This window comes from Oryza glaberrima, chromosome 3, assembly GCF_000147395.1.
Source record: "Oryza glaberrima chromosome 3, OglaRS2, whole genome shotgun sequence".
Lineage (NCBI taxonomy): Eukaryota > Viridiplantae > Streptophyta > Magnoliopsida > Poales > Poaceae > Oryza > Oryza glaberrima.
The window spans coordinates 2,688,357-2,709,889 of NC_068328.1; the positions used below are offsets into that span (position 1 = coordinate 2,688,357).

General features: G+C 41.7%; 3 protein-coding genes and 1 pseudogene across 5 annotated transcripts; 1 reads left to right on the plus strand and 3 right to left on the minus strand.

Annotated features, from left to right (window-relative positions):
- Positions 1-11: 11 nt before the first annotated feature.
- LOC127766742 (uncharacterized) lies at positions 12-5,709 on the minus strand. Its single transcript, XM_052291877.1, has 15 exons — positions 5,189-5,709; positions 5,025-5,102; positions 4,875-4,930; positions 3,986-4,105; positions 3,783-3,853; positions 3,504-3,597; positions 3,213-3,425; positions 2,817-3,068; positions 2,593-2,701; positions 1,586-1,653; positions 1,423-1,492; positions 1,260-1,334; positions 1,073-1,164; positions 868-992; positions 12-283 (listed from the first exon to the last, which is right to left on the minus strand). Exons 1-14 carry the CDS (start codon positions 5,546-5,548, stop codon positions 911-913), a joined length of 1,740 nt encoding a protein of 579 aa, XP_052147837.1. The 5' UTR covers positions 5,549-5,709; the 3' UTR covers positions 12-283; positions 868-910.
- A 3,939-nt stretch (positions 5,710-9,648) lies between these two features.
- Positions 9,649-18,051, plus strand: LOC127766741 (probable lysine-specific demethylase SE14). 3 transcript variants are annotated; one of them, XM_052291875.1, is made up of 8 exons: positions 9,649-10,769; positions 10,856-10,934; positions 11,011-11,078; positions 11,793-11,943; positions 13,660-14,267; positions 14,900-15,319; positions 15,624-16,141; positions 16,277-18,051. In XM_052291875.1, exons 1-8 carry the CDS (start codon positions 9,800-9,802, stop codon positions 17,792-17,794), a joined length of 4,332 nt encoding a protein of 1,443 aa, XP_052147835.1. In that variant the 5' UTR covers positions 9,649-9,799; the 3' UTR covers positions 17,795-18,051. The 3 variants fall into 3 exon arrangements, with proteins under 3 accessions (XP_052147835.1, XP_052147833.1, XP_052147834.1); XM_052291873.1 differs by having other exon boundaries at positions 15,624-18,051; XM_052291874.1 differs by having other exon boundaries at positions 11,011-11,027; positions 15,624-18,051.
- A 241-nt stretch (positions 18,052-18,292) lies between these two features.
- Positions 18,293-19,107, minus strand: LOC127766744 (uncharacterized; annotated as a pseudogene).
- A 718-nt stretch (positions 19,108-19,825) lies between these two features.
- LOC127765834 (probable acetyltransferase NATA1-like) lies at positions 19,826-21,384 on the minus strand. The gene has a single exon (XM_052290793.1). The coding sequence runs from the start codon at positions 21,321-21,323 to the stop codon at positions 20,640-20,642; it is 684 nt and encodes a 227-aa protein (XP_052146753.1). The 5' UTR covers positions 21,324-21,384; the 3' UTR covers positions 19,826-20,639.
- Between the last annotated feature and the right edge of the window lie 149 nt (positions 21,385-21,533).

Consider the following 21,533-nt stretch of genomic DNA (forward strand, 5'->3'; position numbering starts at 1 on the left):
TTTAGGTAAACTTCTACACATGGGCAAAAAAATCATCAATTGTGCATCAATTTGACTCACATTTTGCCACAGCAAGCTATCAATTTGCACTAGATAGTATGCTATAACATTAATTTGAGAATTCTGAGGCTAGTATTTTGCTGTTACTTGTATCTTCAGATACCAAGAACTATCAATACCATGCTAGACACAAGTTGTGAGCAGGTCCACCAAATAGCAATGCTAGCAGAAGTAAAACCACCAATGACATACTTCACGAGAGCAGCAGTCTGACCTTAAGCACCTATTTATGTCAAACAATAAAAAAGATCATGCACCATGAAATTGTAAATCAAGCACCCGCAAATTGTCAACCATATTGATTATAAATGAGTTGACATTTTTCATTTTGCGGCATATGCTGCAACATTGTTTTGAGCAAATTCTTGTCTTACTAGTATACACGGCGAATATAAATCATCTTATAAAAGAAACACGCCAGACTTGACATTATGTGCATAAAATATAAGTTGACTGCTTGGACTTCTCTTATACTGAACAAATTATCCTTTATTGAAAGGGAAGATAAGAAGATGTTATTTCCTGGCCACTTAGACAATGACCACTTTATTTCTCTACGAACATATGTTCATTGCAAAGACCAGCCAGAATTACACAGCACCCAAGAGGCCAGCCTAGCTGGAGAATTTGAGACGGCCACAGCATTTTTTATTATTATATAGAGCAATACATATACATAATAATCTACGCTTCCCTGACAGAACAGAAAGAAAAGACTAGAAGGCTACAAAACACTGCCAACTCAACTAGATACAAAATGCACAGATCAAGAAGGAAAATCTTCTATAGAGGGCAAAGAGATTGTACAGTGTGGTATTGGAGGATCTCTGCATATAGCAGGCTATATTTATCAACCTGATGGTCTTTGGTAGACATGCTTTGTTCTAGGGTCAATTATTATGCCCTTTCCACCATTCACTTCGAGATCATGCCTGCAGAGTTTAATTGTCAGAATGTCAGTATTGACCCTAGTTTATAGCAGACCTCTTAAAATTCTAGAAACATTACATACTGGAAGACAAAATCAGGAATTGTCAGTTGTTCACGTGGTACGTATCTGAACAGCTGCACAAGTCTGTCGACATAGATAACTTTCTTCCAGACCTAATTGAGACAAAAAGGAAGATGCTAAAATTAGAAAAAGAAATGTGTCAAAGAATTGGGGAGGAAACGAGCGAGATGGCTGCAATAGCAAGTACCTCCCCATCAACGAAAAGCTGCAATGCCAATATAGCTGTTCTCAATCCCAAAGTTGGGTGAAGTACATATATAGCCTGTGGAGTGCAATAACAACACCAGTTCATATTTCTTTTCCTAAATGAACAATCAGAACCACACAGTGTGATCATATGAGATACCGACATGAAGATTGCGCTGATGCTTCCGACCTAATATTTGTTGCAACCGCTTCATGAATCCTAAATCTGGTCGCCTGCAAAATCAATTTAAACAGCTCGTGTTACATGCACCAAGTTTTAGAAAGGCTTGCAATGTCCTTCTCAACCTACTTATTCATGAATCTTACACTTGTAAAGATGCTGCTGAGTGGAAATAGACAATTGAGTAAGGCTTTTGAATCAATGGTTCAAACTCCTGCAAAGAAGGCAAATTTAATCCTGTCAGAATAAGCTGCCAAATTCAAATACACAAAGGCATTAACAGTGGTCTAGATAGGCTAACTTTTGGGCAACGAACTTAGCTAATCTATTATATAGTTCATTTGGGAATTCCTGCCATGATGCTTGAACCAGGCCCGCTTCAAAAAAGTTAGTGGGAAAAAACAAAACTGTTCCTTTCTATTGGAACTATAGATATTAGATGCTCTGTGGCTCTCTGGCACTACTGTATGGAACACACCTCATAAGTTCATAACAGACACTGTATATTGGTTCCTGCAAACTCATGATTTCAAAACAAGATGGATGGAGTACTAAACTTGGTGTTCCATCCAGTATGTCCTGAATATTGAGAAAATCCAGGTTGATTCATGGACAAAGTAAAAACCATCTATTTAACACAAGGCAGTAGGAAACTTGGATTATATACAAGTATTTATATTCCCTTCCTAAAAAACTTCCAAGGTCCACCCCTCATTTAAGATCAACCCAAGGAATATGTTATCTCACTGTAAAAAAGTAATGCAACTAAGGAGAGTCTCATAAAATATGCTGCATCAATCTTTGGTATCTGCAGTCTAGTGGAATTCCAATGCTCTTTGTAAAGGGGGGAAATTCTAAAGCTCTACAAAAAATAGAATCATCATCACAAGGTATAACGAATAGAAATGGTTGCATTGAAATTACTTGTTGAGAAAAAAACACATTAATAGATAGGAATCATCAGCTTGTGGTCAGGGTAGAACAAATGCTGAGAAACTCCATCGCTCTCATATGCACTGGAAATATGTAACTGACAGCTATCAGCTAATCTTTGGGAGTTCACAAATTCACTTCAGTTATGTCCGGAAAGGCAATCAGGCCTTCTGCATCCTATATTGTGCAAGTCGTGTATCTCAGTTAGATTGATAATTACCTTTACTACATATAGAATAAATCGCTCAAGATCCAAACAGCGAAGTAGAAAGTGAGCACCAACAACCACCATAACAGGACGCCCTTCACTATCAACTCCACCGCGGTAACTGTAATTGAGGGGGAAAAGGCAAATGATGTGAGGATAAAAGGTAAACTAAAATAAACAAGCAAACTAGGGAGAATCTTAGAAAAGAATTTAACTGAAAATGGTAATTTACATACATTATTTTCATCTCAGCAATCTCTGAGAGACTGAGAGAATTTGCTTTAGCAAGGTGTCGTGAATGAAGTGAATAATCTTCAGCAGCAGATAATGGAGGACCACCAAGGTCGCCAAATCCAACCAATTTAGCCCAATTAAATCCCTTGTTTGCCTGAACAGACTTTTCCAACTGCTCCTTGCGTCGGAGATCTGGATCTTTAATTAGTGACATAAAGGCAGGATCCAAATATGAATCTAACTTGAAAGAATTCCTGTTTAGAGACTAGCTAAGATCAGATAAAACCCAATTGGGGGCCATAGGACAACTGAACATACAATGGGTATATAATGAAAAATGTGTCTTGAAGGAGATCAAATAGTAATCGAATCAAAATTTTGGCAAATGGTTGTCTCACCTACTACGTGTCAATCCAGAATCAGAAAGAGGAATATCTACTGGCGCAGGAGTTGCAGATTTGTTAATAGCAGACCCAGCAGGCAAAGGTTTTATTCGTATTTTCCGTTCATCTATTATTGTTTCACCATTCTCATCCCCAACATCAGCTGGAAGTTTCAATGAAGCAATCTCTTCCTCTTTCTTGTCCCGAGGGAAATATAGGGGAAGCAATCTGCAAAATGCAATGTTGTCAACCTTTATAAGAAATTTATCATATTTAGCTAGCATAAGTGGGTGTTAGTCTAAGTACCGCTTATATATCTCTGTATCAGATGATGTAGTAGTACAAAAGACAACAGCAGTTATTTTGCCTTTCTGCTTCTCCAGAAAACGTCTAACAGTTCCTGTTCACCATCATCCAAAAAAGTCGGGAATTAAAACCAGGAAAAGCTAAATGTGTAACAGATAATCATTCATAAAGAAAGAAACTACTGTCTCCACCAGTAAGGCAATCGCATAAGAGTAGTAGAAATAATCAAACAGCGAAAGATAACAAAAGGCAAAAGAAACTATTGATCAGATAACTCACTTATTGCAACATGAGCAGCCGGTTCACGAGGGTAATTTTTGGCTTCTGTATATATGCAACCCATTGCAATGCTAATCACATGAAAGGCAAAATAAAATACTTAGCTTTGATGGAATTACAACATATGCAATGTGAAATGTAGCATTCAGGAACTTCAAAACAACCCAAACCAAATATGCATTCAAATGGTGCTTTTAATATACCTTTCCAGACCATTCTCAATGAGAAGTTCCAAACAAGACCTGTAGCAGTGGCTAAGTGCATTCTCTGCAGCTGTGTGATACTTGACAGCATATTTAGGGCCCACAGTATGAATTACCTTCCTGCCAGACCATTCATAAGCATTATAGGTCAGTGAAGAGCATGTATATCAGTGTATCATCTCAAAACCATATCATGAAATAAACTAACATCCTCAGGTAGAAAACAAGTAGGTTTTAATCTGGTAAACATTGTCACTTTTTTTCACATTTCTTCAAATGAAATATCGTAGAGCTAAAGCTGCATTGCTCCAACAAATTACAGTCAACCTGCAATAGGGTTTTGAAGTAATGAAGTGGAATATATAGCACTTAAGAAGAAATCTAGTCTGAGATTCTGAGCACATTATGGACAATCTATGTGATGTGAAAGCTTTGAATGTAATAGCTCAGCCATTTGCAGACAAACAGGAGGTTAGTATGATAAGAATATAACTGCCATAGAAACATCGCAATATGAATCAACCCATGAAACACGCCACACAAACCTATTATTCCTTTTGATATTTATTTAAGAAAGTACAAATCATTAACAGCAGAAGAACATATGTTTGTGTTATATTCAAAGAACAGGTTTACAATGATGAATGATCATGTGTGCTTCTCTTATTTAGATATAATGTTCACAGATCTAATGGGATTCAGGACCCTGTGTTTAGCAATGCATGCAGATAACATAGTGATTTGGGTATATTGTGAGATATTATCATGATTCAAGAGTTCCATGCCATTATCCTCACTTTTTTTTTGAAAATAAAAAAATGCTAATACTGTAAATACATATGCACCACACATTAGAAAGCGACCGTACAAACAAAATCAGATCACCAACCGAGCAGGCAGATCATATGCATTGGTCATCTTAGCCATCCCAGTCCGGCAACCACCCTGTAATCATCGACAAAAATAAAATCCTCATATGAATTGCAACCCAAATAATCCAATTGACCCCCAAAACAGCAACCCCAAAATCAAACCGCACCAGGGTGGTGCACTCCTCGGCGAGCCCTGGCCCAGCCGCTGCATGCAGCCCTGGACTACTATGCGCCTCGTCCAAGTTCTACACCAACCACAAAACTTATCATATCAACTGTAACATTAGCAGCACGCCAACACCACGAAGCTAGCAGCTAAGCGAATTCCGACCTCATTTGTCGAATTGACAACGGCATCGACCTCAAGGTTCCACGGGTGGCCGCGCCAGAGACAGATCTTCGAGTTGATCTCGTGGTCGACGGGGAACCGCGACGCGCCACGGCCCCCGGCCCCAGCGGCCGCGCCGTCGCCGATGAGCGGGTCGGCGAACGAGAGGAACGACGAGGCGGGGGTCTCGTCGGATCCGGCGGCGGTGGGGGATGAGGAGGGGGAGAGGCGCTGGTCGGCGTCGCTCCACCGCGGCACCTGGTCGAGCGTCACGGCCGGCTCCACCCCGCCCACGCCCGCCGCCGCCGCCACCGAGGAGGCCGAGGCCGAGGCCGACGCGGCCGTCGGCGAGCGCTGCTGCATGGCGACCGGATCAGAGCCGCGAGCGCGAGGGCATGGGCGGCGATAGGTGCGGGTTCGCGCGCGCGCGCGAAGTGGGAGAGAGCGGCCAAGCGACGGGAGGAGGGTGACTGGTGCGAGAGAAGTTTGGGATGGTGGGATGGGAGGAGGCGGAGCCGCAGCCGCTCAGCCGCGGAGGAGAGGGCGTGTGTTCTTTTCTTCTCTTTGTCTAATTTCTATTTTTTATTATTTAATTAATTCTCACGTAGTCCCCCCGTCCAAAAAAAAAAATCCAACCTAAACATGATGAAATAGCATTGTGCTTTTTTTTTAACAGAGGAAATACATATGTTGTCGAATTGCTTAACGATATACTTCTTTCATTTAATATTTTCCTTTGTTAAAGTATTTTAAGTTTGATTAAGTTTAAGTAAAAATTTGTAACATTATAACATTAAATAAATTTTATTAAATTTAATATCAAATATATTTTAATTATATGTTTGTTTTGTATTAAAAATATTAGTATGTTTTTATACAAACTTAATCAAATTTTACAAATGTTTGACTAAGAAAAATATCAAACGACTTACTATATAAAATGGACGAAGTACTTTAAAGAATTATATAATTATATGTAATACTCCCTCTATCCTATAATAAGGGATTATTCTCTTTTAGGTAAGTTTAAGGATAGCAATAAAATACTAGAACGCCCATATTAAATGATATTTGCTTATAGGTGAGTGGGTAGGGGGCTGCTAGCTGGCGCGTGTGCGCTAGCAGCGAGCACTTCCCCTTCCCTTCCCTCCCTACACGCGCTAGTAGCGAACACTTCCCCTTCCATTTCCTCTCTATAACTACTCTATATTAGTTAACACTTAACTCTAATAACAAGTAATTATCAAGATTTTCAAGATTTTTTTTGTGATATTTTTTTACTAATAGATTGAAATTTTTTAAGTCAGATTTGAAAACTTTTGATTTAAGATTTAAATTTTAAAGTCAAATTTTGAAAACTTTCAACTCGAGATTTGAAAACTTTCAACTCAGATTCGAAAACTTTCAAGTCCAGATTTGAAAATTTTGAAACTTTCAACTTGATATTTGAAAATTTTCAACTCAAGATTTGAAAACTTTCAACTCGAGATTCGAAAACTTTAAGTCCAGATTTGAAATATTTGAAAACTTTCAACTTGATATTTGAAAATTTTCAACTCAGATTCGAAAACTTTAAAATCTAGATTTGAAAAAATTTAAAAACTTTCAACTTGAGATTGAAAAACTTTCAACTCGAGATTTGAAAATCAAAGAAAAAAAGAGAGCGAAAAAAAGAAAAGAGAAGAAACAGCGCGAGAAAAAAAAGATTCGCGCGCGGCCCGCGCGCGCGAATTAGAATTCTCGAGTGGGTAGTTGGGGTTAAAATAGGTAAAAATTTGAATTGGAGTTAATGGATGTGACCAAAATCTCTTATATTATAGGACAGCTACAAGGGACAAATCCCTTAGGCCTTGTTTGGCTAATGGGATTGGGAAATGATTTCTCACCCATCAAAAGACATCTTTAAATCCTAACCATCCATTCTCCCTCTTCCATTTAATCCTAACCCTTTCTTCATTTCCCAATCCCAATCCCAATCCCATCCCTCATTTCCCATTATCCAAACACACAATTATATTGTGGGATGAAGGGAGTAATTATACAATCATACTATTTTTTTAATTTTTATCTAACACTTAATTATTCATATACTGGTTCGCCGTTCCATTTACAAAAAAATAGTTTTCGATCCCTTTAGAACAACTCAGCATAAGCTTTGGATCACTTTAAAAATTTCCCCAATAATGGCTTCAGTTCTGCAGAAACTCCTGTGGACGAAGGACGAGAATGTTCGTGCAGAATTAACCCATTGACACGTGGGTCCATTGTAGCATGGTCCACCGCGTCAGCGTGCGCAACTCATCATGAGTTGGGTGCATATGATATCGGCGTGCAGACGAGAAGCTAGCTGGATTAGCATGGGTGGGCTCCACCAGCCAAAACAGAATGTTTGGGGTTGGGCTGCTGATAGCTATTTGTGGGCCTGGACTACCTCGCCTTCTGGCCCAATGTTAGAGCTTCCCAGCCCAATTATATCTAGGGTTACAGGCTAGCACGGCCCAGATGGTTAGTACTACTACTATAGTACTATTCCTAGCACGGATGCTAAATTCTCAACAAAAAAAAAGTGGCCCTTTTCTAGATTTATGAATTTGGGGACTTGGGATCACATCGTGCACTGTACACTAAACACATACCACATGTACAAAGATGTAAAGAATGACGATATCGGCCCTGATTGTTAAATGAAGTCAAATTTAGAAGATTTTAAAATCAAAACACGACTTATAAAAATGAATGGAGGGAATAACTATGATTAGTTGAGATACGGCTGATAAGTCATATCACTTAAAAAAATTAAGGATAAAACTTTTTATATTTTAATTTTGTTGTGTAAAAGCTAATGCTCTAATATGCTATGATGGAAAAAAACTAAAATCAACTCTAAAATTCATTTTAAAAAATAAATTTGTTTGCGGCTGATAGCCGAACAGGGGGATGGTGAGAGGCTACGTATTGCATTGTCACTGATGGTCAATATTTAAGATCCTTTAATGCCATGTGAAATGCATGGATTTATGTGGCGAAAATGATGTGGGCATAATGGGTTTATGTGCTTGTAAATTATAATATTGTATGATGCATTATGGTTTCATAAGATTTAAGATACTTCAAAGTAATAATTTATAGCGGATTTATGGCGTGTTGTATTTGTATACTGAGCTTTTGGAGCTGATGGGTTTCAACTATATAAAGAAGTCACATGACCTCATATTTTCGTTTATGTTTATGCTTATCAGCTAAATTTTGAAAATTCAACTTTAATTTTGAAGCTCATTTTAAGGGTTTTTCATCAAAGTTTATTTTACAGAATTTGCTTTTAGATCGTTAAGAATATGTATATAAAAATTTTATTCACAAATTACTTTTCATTTGTAAACATGTCGTTTCGCTTATTCCACGAAACAACGGGAGCATATATATTCTTGTTCATCAACACCAAGTTCATCTTCAATTGATTTAAAATCCTGATAAATCCTTCTTCGTAACCATGGACCCCGGATCATTCTTCAATGGATTTAAAATCCCGTTGAAAGCAATTAACACCAAGTTCTCCTTTCGTGGATTTAAAACTGAATTAAATCACTCCTCCCATGTTATATTTGGCATAGCTCCATATCCAAAATCTTTTAAGCTGAATCCATAAATATGAATCCGCATTACGTTTAATAACATTTGGATGATTAATTGACTATATTTTAAATAAAATAAAAAATTTTAAACCATCATAAAAATTCAAATGCATTGTCAATGTAGGTTCTGGAGCTAACATAGCTCAATCATTGACACACACACACACACACAAAAAAGCTCTTATTAGGTTAATTTAAAATTATAATAAATGTTATTTTCTTTAAGAAACTAGTCAATTCTACACACAAGTAGATAAACACAGAGCTGCAGAGCACACAAAATACACAAGCGAGTCGAAGCTTTATTTCTTCTGGATTTGATTACAAGCTACAAAAGGAGGTGCGATGTGCTCGAGGGAGCTCTATCTCACTTTGGACCTTCAGGGTCCTATTTATAGACGGAGGAAGCTTCTGGCTTCCACTGCAAGATAACTTACGTCGTAAGCCGGCATCTCTCATAAGCTGGCTTTCGATGCAAGTTTTCTTTCGTAATAAGCTTTTCATTCATATTTTAATTCGTCTTATAATAAAAATAGGTTTCATAACACTTTTCTAATTTATTGACACCGTATTCTTTCTGTTGTTGAATGTTACTTGTATAAGACAGAGGTGGTATTTGCGGTCTTGAGGCGGTCCCGCAAAACTAACCGCCGTCCCTATCCACGACAAGCGCAGAAAGCAAAACTCACCCCCCGGCCCCCACCCTGAGCCTTGAGACGCGAGCCCACGGGCCGACGACCGCGCGCAACCACAGCCACCGCCCACAAACTCCAGTACACACCGCCCGCATCCCCCCCCATTCCCCTCATACCCACACCCGCGACGCGATTCCCCCGCACACCGTCTTCGCAATCTCCTTTGGTCGGCTGCCCAATCCTCCCTTCCCTTCCTCTCCTCAAACCCCCCCAACCCAAATGCTCCCCTCCGCTCCCCGTCCCCGCCTCCCAAAACCCTAGCCCTCTCGCCGCGCGCTCCCCCCCTGATGCCGCCCCAGCCTCCGCCGGCGGCGTCGGCGTCGGCCAGTGCCCCGGATCCCGCCGTCCCGGCTTGGCTCAGGGGGCTCCCCCGCGCGCCCGAGTACCGCCCGACGGAGTCCGAGTTCGCCGACCCCATCGCCTTCCTCTCCCGCGTGGAGCGCGAGGCCGCCGCCTACGGCATCTGCAAGGTCATCCCGCCCCACCCGCGCCCTTCCCGCCGCTTCGTCTTCGCCCACCTCAACCGCTCCCTCGTCTCCTCCTGCGACGCCCCCGCGCCCTCTCCCGCCGCCGCCTCCGACTCGTCCATTCCTCCATCCTCCTCCTCCTCGCCTCCGCCGGCCTCCGCCGCGGTGTTCACGACACGGCACCAGGAGCTCGGCAACCCGCGGCGTGGACGCCCGACGCCGCAGGTGCTGAAGCAGGTGTGGCAGAGTGGGGAGCGGTACACGCTCGACCAGTTTGAGTCCAAGTCCCGCGCCTTCTCAAAGACGCACCTCGCTGGACTCCACGAACCGACTGCGCTCGCGGTGGAATCACTCTTCTGGAAGGCGTCGGCGGACCGTCCTATCTATATTGAGTACGCCAATGATGTCCCTGGCTCTGGGTTTGCTGCACCCGTGCAGTTGCAACGCAAGAAGAAGCAGAAAAGAGAGACTGCCCCGATGGACGAATGGGAGAAGAGTTCAGGCTGGAGGCTGTCAAATAGCCCATGGAACCTGCAAGCAATTGCGCGGGCTCCTGGTTCGCTCACACGGTTTATGCCTGACGATGTTCCTGGGGTGACTTCTCCAATGGTTTACATTGGCATGCTGTTCAGCTGGTTTGCGTGGCATGTGGAGGATCATGATCTGCATAGTCTCAACTTCCTCCACACTGGCGCACCTAAGACGTGGTATGCGGTTCCTGGTGATAGGGCTGTTGAGCTTGAGGAAGTTATCCGTGTACATGGCTATGGAGGCAACACTGATCGGATCGGTATTTGTCTTATATTGTGTTTCTTTATCCAGATCTTGTGCTCACGCGATGGTGCGAATGATATGAGTTCTGGTTGGTTTCTGCAGCGTCACTAGCAGTGCTTGGTGAGAAAACAACACTAATGTCCCCAGAGGTCCTTATAGACAATGGTGTGCCCTGCTGTAGGTACAAGTTCTGAAACCGTCAGCAATCAATACACCAATCTTAATTAATTTATGTGTTGACATGCATTGTATTTCAGATTGGTGCAATATCCTGGTGAGTTTGTGGTGACATTCCCAAGGGCTTACCATGTCGGGTTTAGTCATGGTGGGTTAAATCATACATATTTTGAACTCACAATACTTGTTATTTGATTCATCAGTATGTGCTAGTTGTTAAATCATCTGAACCTTGTATACTTTAATTTAATTTCTTTATGGTATTGTCAATGAACACAAATCTTTTACAATACACAGTGCATGTGGCTGCATAGATCTAGGCATGAAGTGCAGTTGTCGATGTGATGGAGCCATGGTAGTAATACATACTCAGTTATAATATAACCAATATTTGCTACTGTTTTGTCTTGTCATGAATCATAATTCAAGATAATAAACTAGGTTATTCAGATGATACTAATGGGTAATGGCAAAACAAATTACTCTTTCATACTTGTTTCCTGAAGCAAGATTATGGTGATCCTTTTACCGTTGTCTTAACTAGTTTGGTGAGTTTGATTTTTTTCAACTTCATACTAATTTTTTGAAGAATTCAAGCTTCTTCGTATTAACCTATTTGCGTTCATAGTTTTATGGAACACTTGAGATCCTCTTAAAGATCTCACTTTATATCTGAGAGTCAACCTATCTATGAGATTCATTTACTTTGTGGAACCAAAAGAAACAATTTGTAGATTGTGGTATGTTGTAGAAACTGAATATCCAATGCAGTCAGCAACATGTCATGTTCAGTAGATTCCTTATTTTATTTTGTTGCTATGCATGCTATCGGCAACTCTAATGTTCGTGTAATATAATACAGGATTCAATTGTGGAGAAGCTGCCAATTTTGCGACTCCCCAATGGTTGAAGTTTGCTAAAGAGGCTGCAGTTCGAAGGGCTGTGATGAATTATCTTCCAATGCTCTCCCATCAACAACTATTGTACTTGCTAGCAGTTTCATTTATATCCAGGTTTTTTTTTTCTTTTTCTTTTTGGAGTTTGGTTTTGTGCTGTCCAAAGTGTCTTTTTAGTTTTTGCACCTCATTAATAGGTTGATGAAACAAAATATATTACCTTTGTCCTCCAACAAACCAAATGCTACAGCTAGTGGGTAGGGGTTAGATGCTTGTTAGGTCTGCCAAACAGAAGGATTACGCATAACCGCAAAAGTGAAGTTGTCATGGTGCTCCTGGGAGACGCCGCATTACAGGATCACCACAATGCTAGGTGTAAGCTAGACTTCAACTAAATCACATTATATTCCAAGTATATCAGATGGAAATATAAACGGCAAATGGAAAATGTAGCGCATAAAACCCACTCAAGCCGCTACACCCACCTGCTACCCAGTCCATGAGCCCATTTCTCCACCCTCTCCCTCATCCCCTCCCCTAAGCTGTACTCTCTCTCCTCTCCTCTCCTCTCTTAAGTCACCTTGGGTTCTAGATTGCCCAACTCTATATGGGAAGCTAAGGCTTCTAGAGTCCCTAGGGAATAGGAAATTTGCATTCATAGTTTCCATATGTATTTTTTGTGCACAACAGTTTTGATGATAAGTTGTATATGTTTTTTTTACCTTCATACATATATTTTGCATAAGTTGTTTATGTTTTACATAAATTGGTATTTGCTAGCTTGCCGCTTTACATTTTGAATCTGGCAATGGTTTACGTTATTTGTAGCATAGTGCTCTCTGGATTATAGTAGATGGGACACCATGATTGAAGGTTACTCTCTGGGATAGTTATCCAATGTAGTAAGAACTCATAAAGGGTTTTAGATGTATCATATATGTGAACAAGTGTTTGCGAAGGTTCAGGCTCTAGCTGGGAAACAGATCAGTGCTTAGCACCTAATTTACCCTAAGGTGGACCTAGGAGGGTCTAGGGTGGCTGCCTAGGAGGGAAGATGGCTTTGATATATATATTAAAACTGACCATTCTAGATGTTACCAGAATAAGTTACAACTGACTATGGCTGTGTTCGGCACCCCTTCTTCCCAACCCATCTCCCTTGTTTTCCGTGCGCACGCTTTTCAAACTGCTAAACGGTGCGTTTTTTGCAAAAAGTTTCTATATGAAAGTTGCTTTAAAAAAATCAAATTAATCCATTTTTGAAAAAAAAGCTAATACTTAATTAATCACGCGCTAATGGATCGCTCCGTTTTCCGTGCGCACTGTTCTTTTGGGAACAGTGCCGAACACAGCCTATATCTTCGGACATGGAAATCTGAAATGATAAACAATTGAAACAACAGAAGAAGCCAAAAGGTCCAAAATATATGCTTTATCGAAACAAAAGAAATGGAAGTAAGTGCTGATGATTACATCCCTATGGATTCTGCCACTGTAACAATTCCATGTTTGTTGGAAGCCATCAATATTCACTCCCCAAAGAGAAGCTAACAAGCAGAATGTTGGCTGTCTGCATCCACACAAATTACTTGCCTTTTTTATCCATTGTTCATTTTGTTTTGAAAGCTTCTATTGTTCATTTGTTGCTCACATGATTGCCTTGTGTTTTGGAATTTCATTGATTACTCGAAGTGTTTAATATTGAAGCACTCATTTGATTGTATATTTTAATCATTACCTCTAATGCTTTCTGTGCCCATTTATATTAACAAGTATGCTAAATCATTATCATAGCACACACTTATGAGTCTGCTGGATTCATTTTATTTTCAGGAACCCTAGAGAACTACTGTCTGGAATCCGAACTTCTCGTCTAAGAGATCGTAAAAAAGAAGACCGAGAACTGTTGGTCAAACAGGAATTCTTGCAGGATATGATTAGTGAAAATGAACTTATATGTTCATTTCTTGGAAAAAAATCGGTTGATAATGTTGTTCTATGGGAGCCTGACTTGCTGCCATCGCTTACCGCTCTACACCCCTGCTCGTCTTGCTCAAAAGCTCCTGAAAAGAAGGGTGAAGATGGTCCCAGAATTGGATCTACCCAATCCAGCTCAAAAGATGACAGCTCATCTGATGGTACTGCATGTATGACTGGGACACAATCTAAAGGCTTGTCTATGGATAGCAAACAAGCTCCTGAGGGAGAAAAGCTTGATACCGATGACGGAGATGACCTGCCTTTTGATTTGAGCATTGATTCTGGTTCATTGACATGTGTTGCATGTGGGATTCTTGGCTATCCATTTATGGCGATTTTGCAACCTTCCAGAAAAGCACTGGAAGAAATTTCCCTTGTTGATAAGGAAAGATATAAACTGAGTTGTGAAAAAGAGATTTGTTCAAATGTGCTTCCGTGCTCTCCTAATGATGGTAGCTCCGGTATGCCTTTATTATCTTTGAAGATTTTGTGTTTTAGTTCCTTATTTATAAATGTAGGAAATAAAGTGAATTTGTATGATGGTTGTAGATCTTTTTTTTTTTCATAAGACCTAGATATTCTTCAAGTGTCTTGTTTTTCTATGTCCAATAAATTAATTGCGTTCCCAGTGTGTGTACTTCACGTTGCTGTTGTTCTAGTGGCCTTCAGTGAGCTACAGTGAGGCAGATTCTTTTGTTATGATAAACCTCGGCAAGAGGGAACTGTTGTCATACACTTGAACATATATTTTATTGGAGGATAATGAATGTCGACTCCTCTTAGCAACGTATAATAATGCACACAAGGGTATTATGATCATTTGGACTCAAATCTGTAATCCTCTCAAATGTTTATGTTATGCCTGCAACTAGGTTTAGTACCATAATTTTTATTGTACAGTGTGCGTTGTTGCTTGATTACTACACAAGATTAATATAACTGTCTTTTTCGTCAGCTCTTGGTATTTGTATTACTGAAGTGCATGGGTTTCCATCCATCATCCTGAGCATCTTCTATGTTTCAACTTTAATGATTTGTTCTATTTTCTTTTCATGTACAAAAACTTGACAAATGTTTCTCCCCCATGTATCAGGATGCCCACTCATCGCCAATAGATCGTCCAGCCCTGTGGAAAATGCTAACCTCAGTCATCAGGATGTGAAGCCAATTAGAAGTGACATTTCTTTGATGGGAAAGGAGTTTAATGGAACCCTAGGGAAACATATTGGCACTTCCTGTTCTTGTAGCAGTGAAAATACCATTCATCCTTACGGTGACACAGAAACCCCTGAGAAGAAAATACCAAGTGATTGCCCTGGCTCAGAGTTGAGTAAACAATCAGGCAGAGGTGATGTTAATGTACCAGATGTCGAAGGTAGTGAGGAAACTATCAGCTGGAATACAGGCTGTGCATTTGCACGGCCTCGGATCTTTTGCTTACAACATGCCCTTGAGATTGAGGAGTTGCTTGCGAGCAAAGGTGGAGTTCATGCCCTCATCATATGCCATGCAGGTACGATTGATGCAGACTTCTGTTGTCACATTCAATGTAACTCCCGTAGATTGTATTAATCCTGCACACTGGATGTGGAATTTTATTTATTGTTTATTTGACATGTTTTTGTCAGCTGAAGTTAACTGAAAATAAGAGATATTAGCCGAGGGGATTTAAGTATTATGGGCCCTTTTGATTCCTTCCAAATATCTTGAACTTTTTAAATCATGATTGAAAATCAATGTAGTTGTTTTAACTGTGATTATTTGATTAATTTGTCCCCTGAATTCAGTGATAACCTTTTTCCCTCCATTATCTGCAGATTATGTCAAACTAAAAGCACTTGCAATATCAATAGCTGAGGAAATTGAGTTTCAGTTTGACTATAAAGATGTTGCACTAGCAAATGCGTCCAAGTCTAATTTGCATCTAATTAATATTTCAATTGATGATGAGGGATATGAGGAAGAGGGAACAGATTGGACATCACGGATGGGTCTAAACCTCAAACATAGTTCCAAGATTAGGAAAGAAACATCAGAGAGTCAAGAACAGCCTCCTTTATCATTTTGGGGATTATTTTCCAAGCCATCACCTATTTCAGTTGTTTCAAACTTGAAATGGCTCTGCAGGAAAGCACGGACTCCATATAAGGTCATTGGTTATGCTTCCAGCCCTGATGTTGTGGCAACTCCAGACAAAGTTAAGCCCGCAGTTACAAAAACTCAGATAGACACTTCTGGAAATGCTCATGAAAACATTGGAAGTGAACAAACTCTGCAACAAGATTGTGTCCTGCAAGAATCCAATGATGTAGCTGATATGTGCAAGCGTCGCAAGGTGAATGATCAGGATGGACATTCTCTTATTAATATTCCAATTGCTGTTGCTGAATATCCTATGATGCATCAAGTTTGTGAGCGTCCAGTAAGTGTGAGTGCATGTGATGACCCTATCTGTTCATTTGATTCCCAGGATTCACCCACAACTGTTGCAGTGTCAGCTGGCAAACCTACCAGAGAACAATGTGGTGCTGAATCAACTGAGTTGAGTACTGTTCAACAGTTCCTGGACAATGGGCTTATCGCTGAGGGAGGCAGCATGAACTTCATAAGTAATCATGAGCACTTAGAATCTGACAATGCAACTTCAGTGTGCAAAGATGAACAATTGCAAGTTCAACAAGATCAGTTGGCCATGGTACTTTGTAATAATCCCAACACAGAATTGGTTGCAGGAGAATTACATGGGGGGGCAGCATCATCAACCCTTGAAAATGAGGATAGCTGTGGTAATACGTCTTACTGTTCTGACACTGTATTAAAGAACAGCAAACCTGATACGGATGATCAACCTGAAACATGTGATCGTAGTGTTGTTCTTGTAACACCAAAGTCGAGCTGTGACCAGATGATTTCTAGCAGTGACAGAAGTTGCAGTCTGACCTTGGACTGCCCTGTCTCCACTGATGCTGCCTTTTCAAGTGAAAAGCTGTCTATGGCTCATGATTTGATGGGCAGTGAGTTGCAGGCAGTCCATAATTCAAAGGCTGAGGTTGCGGCCAGTTTGACTGATGTCAAGGGTGCTAAGCTCAATAGCATTCATACCGCACAATTACCTCATGAATCTCCAAGCAGTGATTTCATCATTTCAGAAGGTGCGCAATCTGCTTCAGCAACTGCAATTCCCAGAAAAAATGGAACATCCATGCACACAGAGTCAAATTCAATTGATATTTTACTTGGAGTTCTAGCCGATGAATCTAAGGTCTCTTCTGGAAAGGATGAGGTTGGCAAAGCTTCCTTGACATTGATGACACTGGCTGGCAATGACCAATCTGCAGATGATGTAACTCAGGATGAAGTTGCAGAGATCACTGATCCGTCACATGGCTTCTGCGCATCAGACATAGTGTCTAGAAGCATTGGAAGTTCAAACAGAACAAATATCATATGTTATGCCAGACGCAAACACAAAAGAAAGAGCGGATCTGAGTTCAATATTAATAGTCCCCAAAGCTTGGGGAGCTTTGTCCGCTCTCCATGTGAAAGCTTGAGACCAAGGACTAGACCTGCGATTGTTGAAGACATGACAAACGAAACAAAAACTGCAGAAGCTTCAACTGCAAATAAGAGGAAGAAGGCAAAGGTGGAAGCATTTCAGTGTGACATAGAATTTTGTGACATGACATTTGAGACTAAAGCTGAACTTCGTGCTCACCAACGCAATATCTGCACCGACGAGTCTTGTGGCAAGCGCTTCAGCTCTCACAAATACCTGAAGCGTCATCAGTGCGTACACAGAGATGAGAGGCCATTCAAATGCCCCTGGGATGGTTGTCCAATGACTTTCAAGTGGTTGTGGGCGCAAACTGAGCATATCAGAGTCCATACAGGCGAGCGACCGTACAAGTGCTCGGCTCCTGACTGTGGCCAGAGTTTCAGATATGTCTCAGATTATAGTCGCCATAGAAAGAAGTTTAATCATTATTGATAGGTTGCCACTTTTCATGTTACTGATGAGTGATCACAGCTGGGGGCAAAAGCTCTAGCTGTTGAGGCCATGCTTGTTGTACCAGATCACGTATTTAACCACCTGACGTCTGATAGGCCTAGTGTTTGTTCCTTCGTTAGCAATGTGTTTAGTGTAGAAAGTAGAGAAATAGTTGGGGGTTAAGGATTGTACCCCCTGATGCATCAACGTAGATTTTCATAAGCAGCTGATCTTTCCCATTTACATGGGATCATTCATTCTTTCTTCAGTCCGTAAAGTTTATGAATACAGATCACTTGGATAACTTCCAAGTACCATTTGAAAAATATGTTGATGTCTCATGGTCTCAGTGAGCACATTGCTGTCTAATAATAATATGGCTTACGATATGACAACTATTGTTGTTGGGCGATGGTATATGAACTGTGCTTTCATCCAGATGTTTTTATAGGTGTAACCGTGTAAGCCGGGAGGCGAAATTCAGCGTGTCCTTGATGAATTGAAGGGAAAATAACCAAAACAAAAAGAAACACACTTCTATTGTTGCAGTATTCTATTACACCTCGAAAGCCTGGACTAATCAACACGAACGGAGTAAAACTCGAACTAATCAATCATTTAACCATAGAGAGAACACTTAATAACAAACTTAGATGGTTCGCCCTCAAGAATGCTACTGCTTCTCCACTCAATCTTGGTCTATAATTTACGCGGAAGGCGTCTTCTTGGAGTCGTCATCCTTGGTTCTTCCCAAGAGGTCGCCGACATTTGGCTCGCCGAACATGGTGATGCCCTGGCGAGTACGGAGGGTGGCGTACTCGCCGGCGGCGCGGACCTTGTTCTTGAGGCAGACCCAGTGATCCCCCGCCGGCGCGTCCTTGAACTGCCGGAACAGGTCCTTGGATCTCTCCTTGAACGTCGCCTCCTCCCCCACCGTCCTCCGGTAGCACGCCATCGCCGCCGCCTCCTTCTCCGGCGCCTTCTGCGTCATCGCCTCCGCACCCTTCTCCTCCATCAAACTCTCTCCCCCCGAAGAATTTTGATGATGTTTTTTGGCTGTCGCTGTTGCTACGATGATTTGGGAGAGGTGGCGTCGTTTACATTTTATAGGCGCAGTGTTTTTCTTGAGAAGGAAGCTGAGCAGCAAGGCGTGGAGAGGAAGAAGAGGCGGTAATAAGCCTTGGAGTAGGGAAGAAGAAAGAAGGCGAGCAAAGGCAAAGCCACCGTCCGATCACAATTACTAGTAGAATCATTAATCATACTATCATCTTCGGATTACGGTAGAAAAACTTTCTTTTCATGAAAGAAAGAAAATGCCAATGGGCTGACCGGCGGGTGACCTCTTCTCATGATTTTTGCCTACTCGCAAAGTTTTCAGGATGATAGATTTGAATATTTCAATTTTATGATAGAAAACTTGCCATACAGGTTGGGGTCATAATGTGTAGTAGATTATACAAGAACGTTTTGGCTTAAATGTCTTTGCTGATCAATTTTACATGCACCTTATACTGTCATCAATTGGATTTCGATGTTTGCAACCAATCTGACTAACTGGACGTCGGAACAAGAATACAGCTTGCCTTAAGGCCTGGTTTAGTTCCCCAAATTTTTTTCCCAAAAACATTACACCGAATCTTTGGACACATGTATGGAGTATTAAATATAGATTAAAAAACTAATTGCATAGTTAGGGGGAAAATCGCGAGACGAATCTTTTGAGTCTAATTAGTCCATGATTAGCCACAAGTGTTACAGTAACCCACATGTGCTAATGACGGATTAATTAGGCTCAAAAAATTCGTCTCGCGGTTTCCACATGTGCTAATGACGGATTAATTAGGCTCAAAAGATTTGTCTCGCGGTTTCCAGACGAGTTATGAAATTAGTTTTTTTATTCATGTCCGAAAATCCCTTCCGATATCCGGTCAAACATCCGATGTGACGTCCAAAAATTTTGTTTTAGCGAACTAAACAGGCCCTAAAGCCTCATGCAATATGCACCCGATTCAATCATCATTTAGATAATACAGTTTCGTCAAACAGTGGTTGATGGCTGTGGTCCCGACAAGAACAAAGATGAATGTATAAGCCAATCCAGCTAGAATGATACTGTTACTAGACAGTTTGCAGAAAGATCTTGCTTCAGAAACTCAATCTGGGAAGAAATTACATGTTCCTAGAAACAATGTAGATTCCAGTAATTGTAAAAAACTGTTCAACACATCCCAGGAGCGTTGTTTCAGCTCCTACTTCTGTTGTACATAGTTGCAGGTCTTAATCAAAATCTGTGTTGTGGTCAGATGATGTGTAACATTTTAGTAGCATATGTGCCGCAGTCACATACATTTTCGTTCATCTTTAAACAACATGAATACATGACCCAGATAAGACATTCATATACCATTGGAGCTTTTACTCCACTTCTTCCATTTTTCTTTTATGTTTCCTTGCCAGGATGGAAGCATCAGGGATTCAGGACACAAATGAAAATAGCTTAGATAATAATGAATAAGACATGGGAGGCAAATTGCACTGAAGCCATGTGTTACTGAACTCTGATGAATCAACTTGGACACCCTATGAGAAATAGAGTGCATGATCAGTGTGGTTCAATCAAGAATTTGATACCGAAATGTTTCAGATCAAGTTCATGACATAATCAAGCTAAAATATCACTGTAATTCATAGCAATGAAGAACCGATCCAATGCACTGAATAACTATCAAGAAATACATCACCACAAGGAGCAGATAAGTGGAACCAAAATCCACTACCTTTATTATCACTAATCACTCACTCGAGATTGGACAGCCAAGAATCGACGTTTCCATCCATGGCCGATCTACTCCGCCGCCTTGCTGCCTCCCCCCTCCTCCTGGTTCCCCTTGTACTTGTCGAGTGCAGCGCCGGTGAGGCGGCAGATGCGCCACTGCGGGAGCACCTCGGCGCCCATCCCCTCGTAGAAGTCGATGGCGTTCTTGTTCCAGTCTAGCACGCACCACTCCACGCGCCCCATCCCGAGCTCGGCGGCCTTGCCGGCCACCGCGGACAGCATCATCCGGCCGAGCCCGCGGCGGCGCCACGGCGCGCGCACGAAGATGTCCTCCACGTACAGCCCGGGCTTGGAGAGGAAGGTGGAGTAGTTGGGGAAGCAGATCACGAAGCCCGCGGTGACGCGCCCGCCGCCGCGAGGGGAGGCGAAGGCGGCGGCCTCCGGGTCGGCGAGCGGGGACGCGGAGAGGTCGAGGCGGTGGGAGGCGATGGTGGAGGGGCCGGAGGCGGGGAGCGGGGACGGGGAGAGGTCGAGGATGAGGGCGGTGAAGGAGGTGAAGGGAGGGCGCGGCGGCGAGGGGAAGAGCGTGGAGGTGAGGAGCTCGTGGGTGGCGGCGAAGAGGTCGGTGAGGAGCTCGAACTCCGCCATCTGGTGGATGAGGGCGTGGATGTGGGGCACGTCGCTGGCGTCCGCCAGGCGGAGCTCCGCCCACACCTCGCCGGAGAATGTGGTGGCGTTCGCCGGCGTCGCCATCTTCGCTTGCGGGCTTGCGGCGGAGACGATAGGGAGATGTGGCGACTGGCAAATGGAGAGATTTTCCCCCCTTGTGTGACTTTTTATCTGGAGTAAATTTTGGAAAACACTATAGATTTTAAAGCACATTTCCTCAGTTCCATATTATACATCGATTGAATTTTTTAATAATTTTTCTATAATTTAAGTTTGTATCAAAATACAATACTA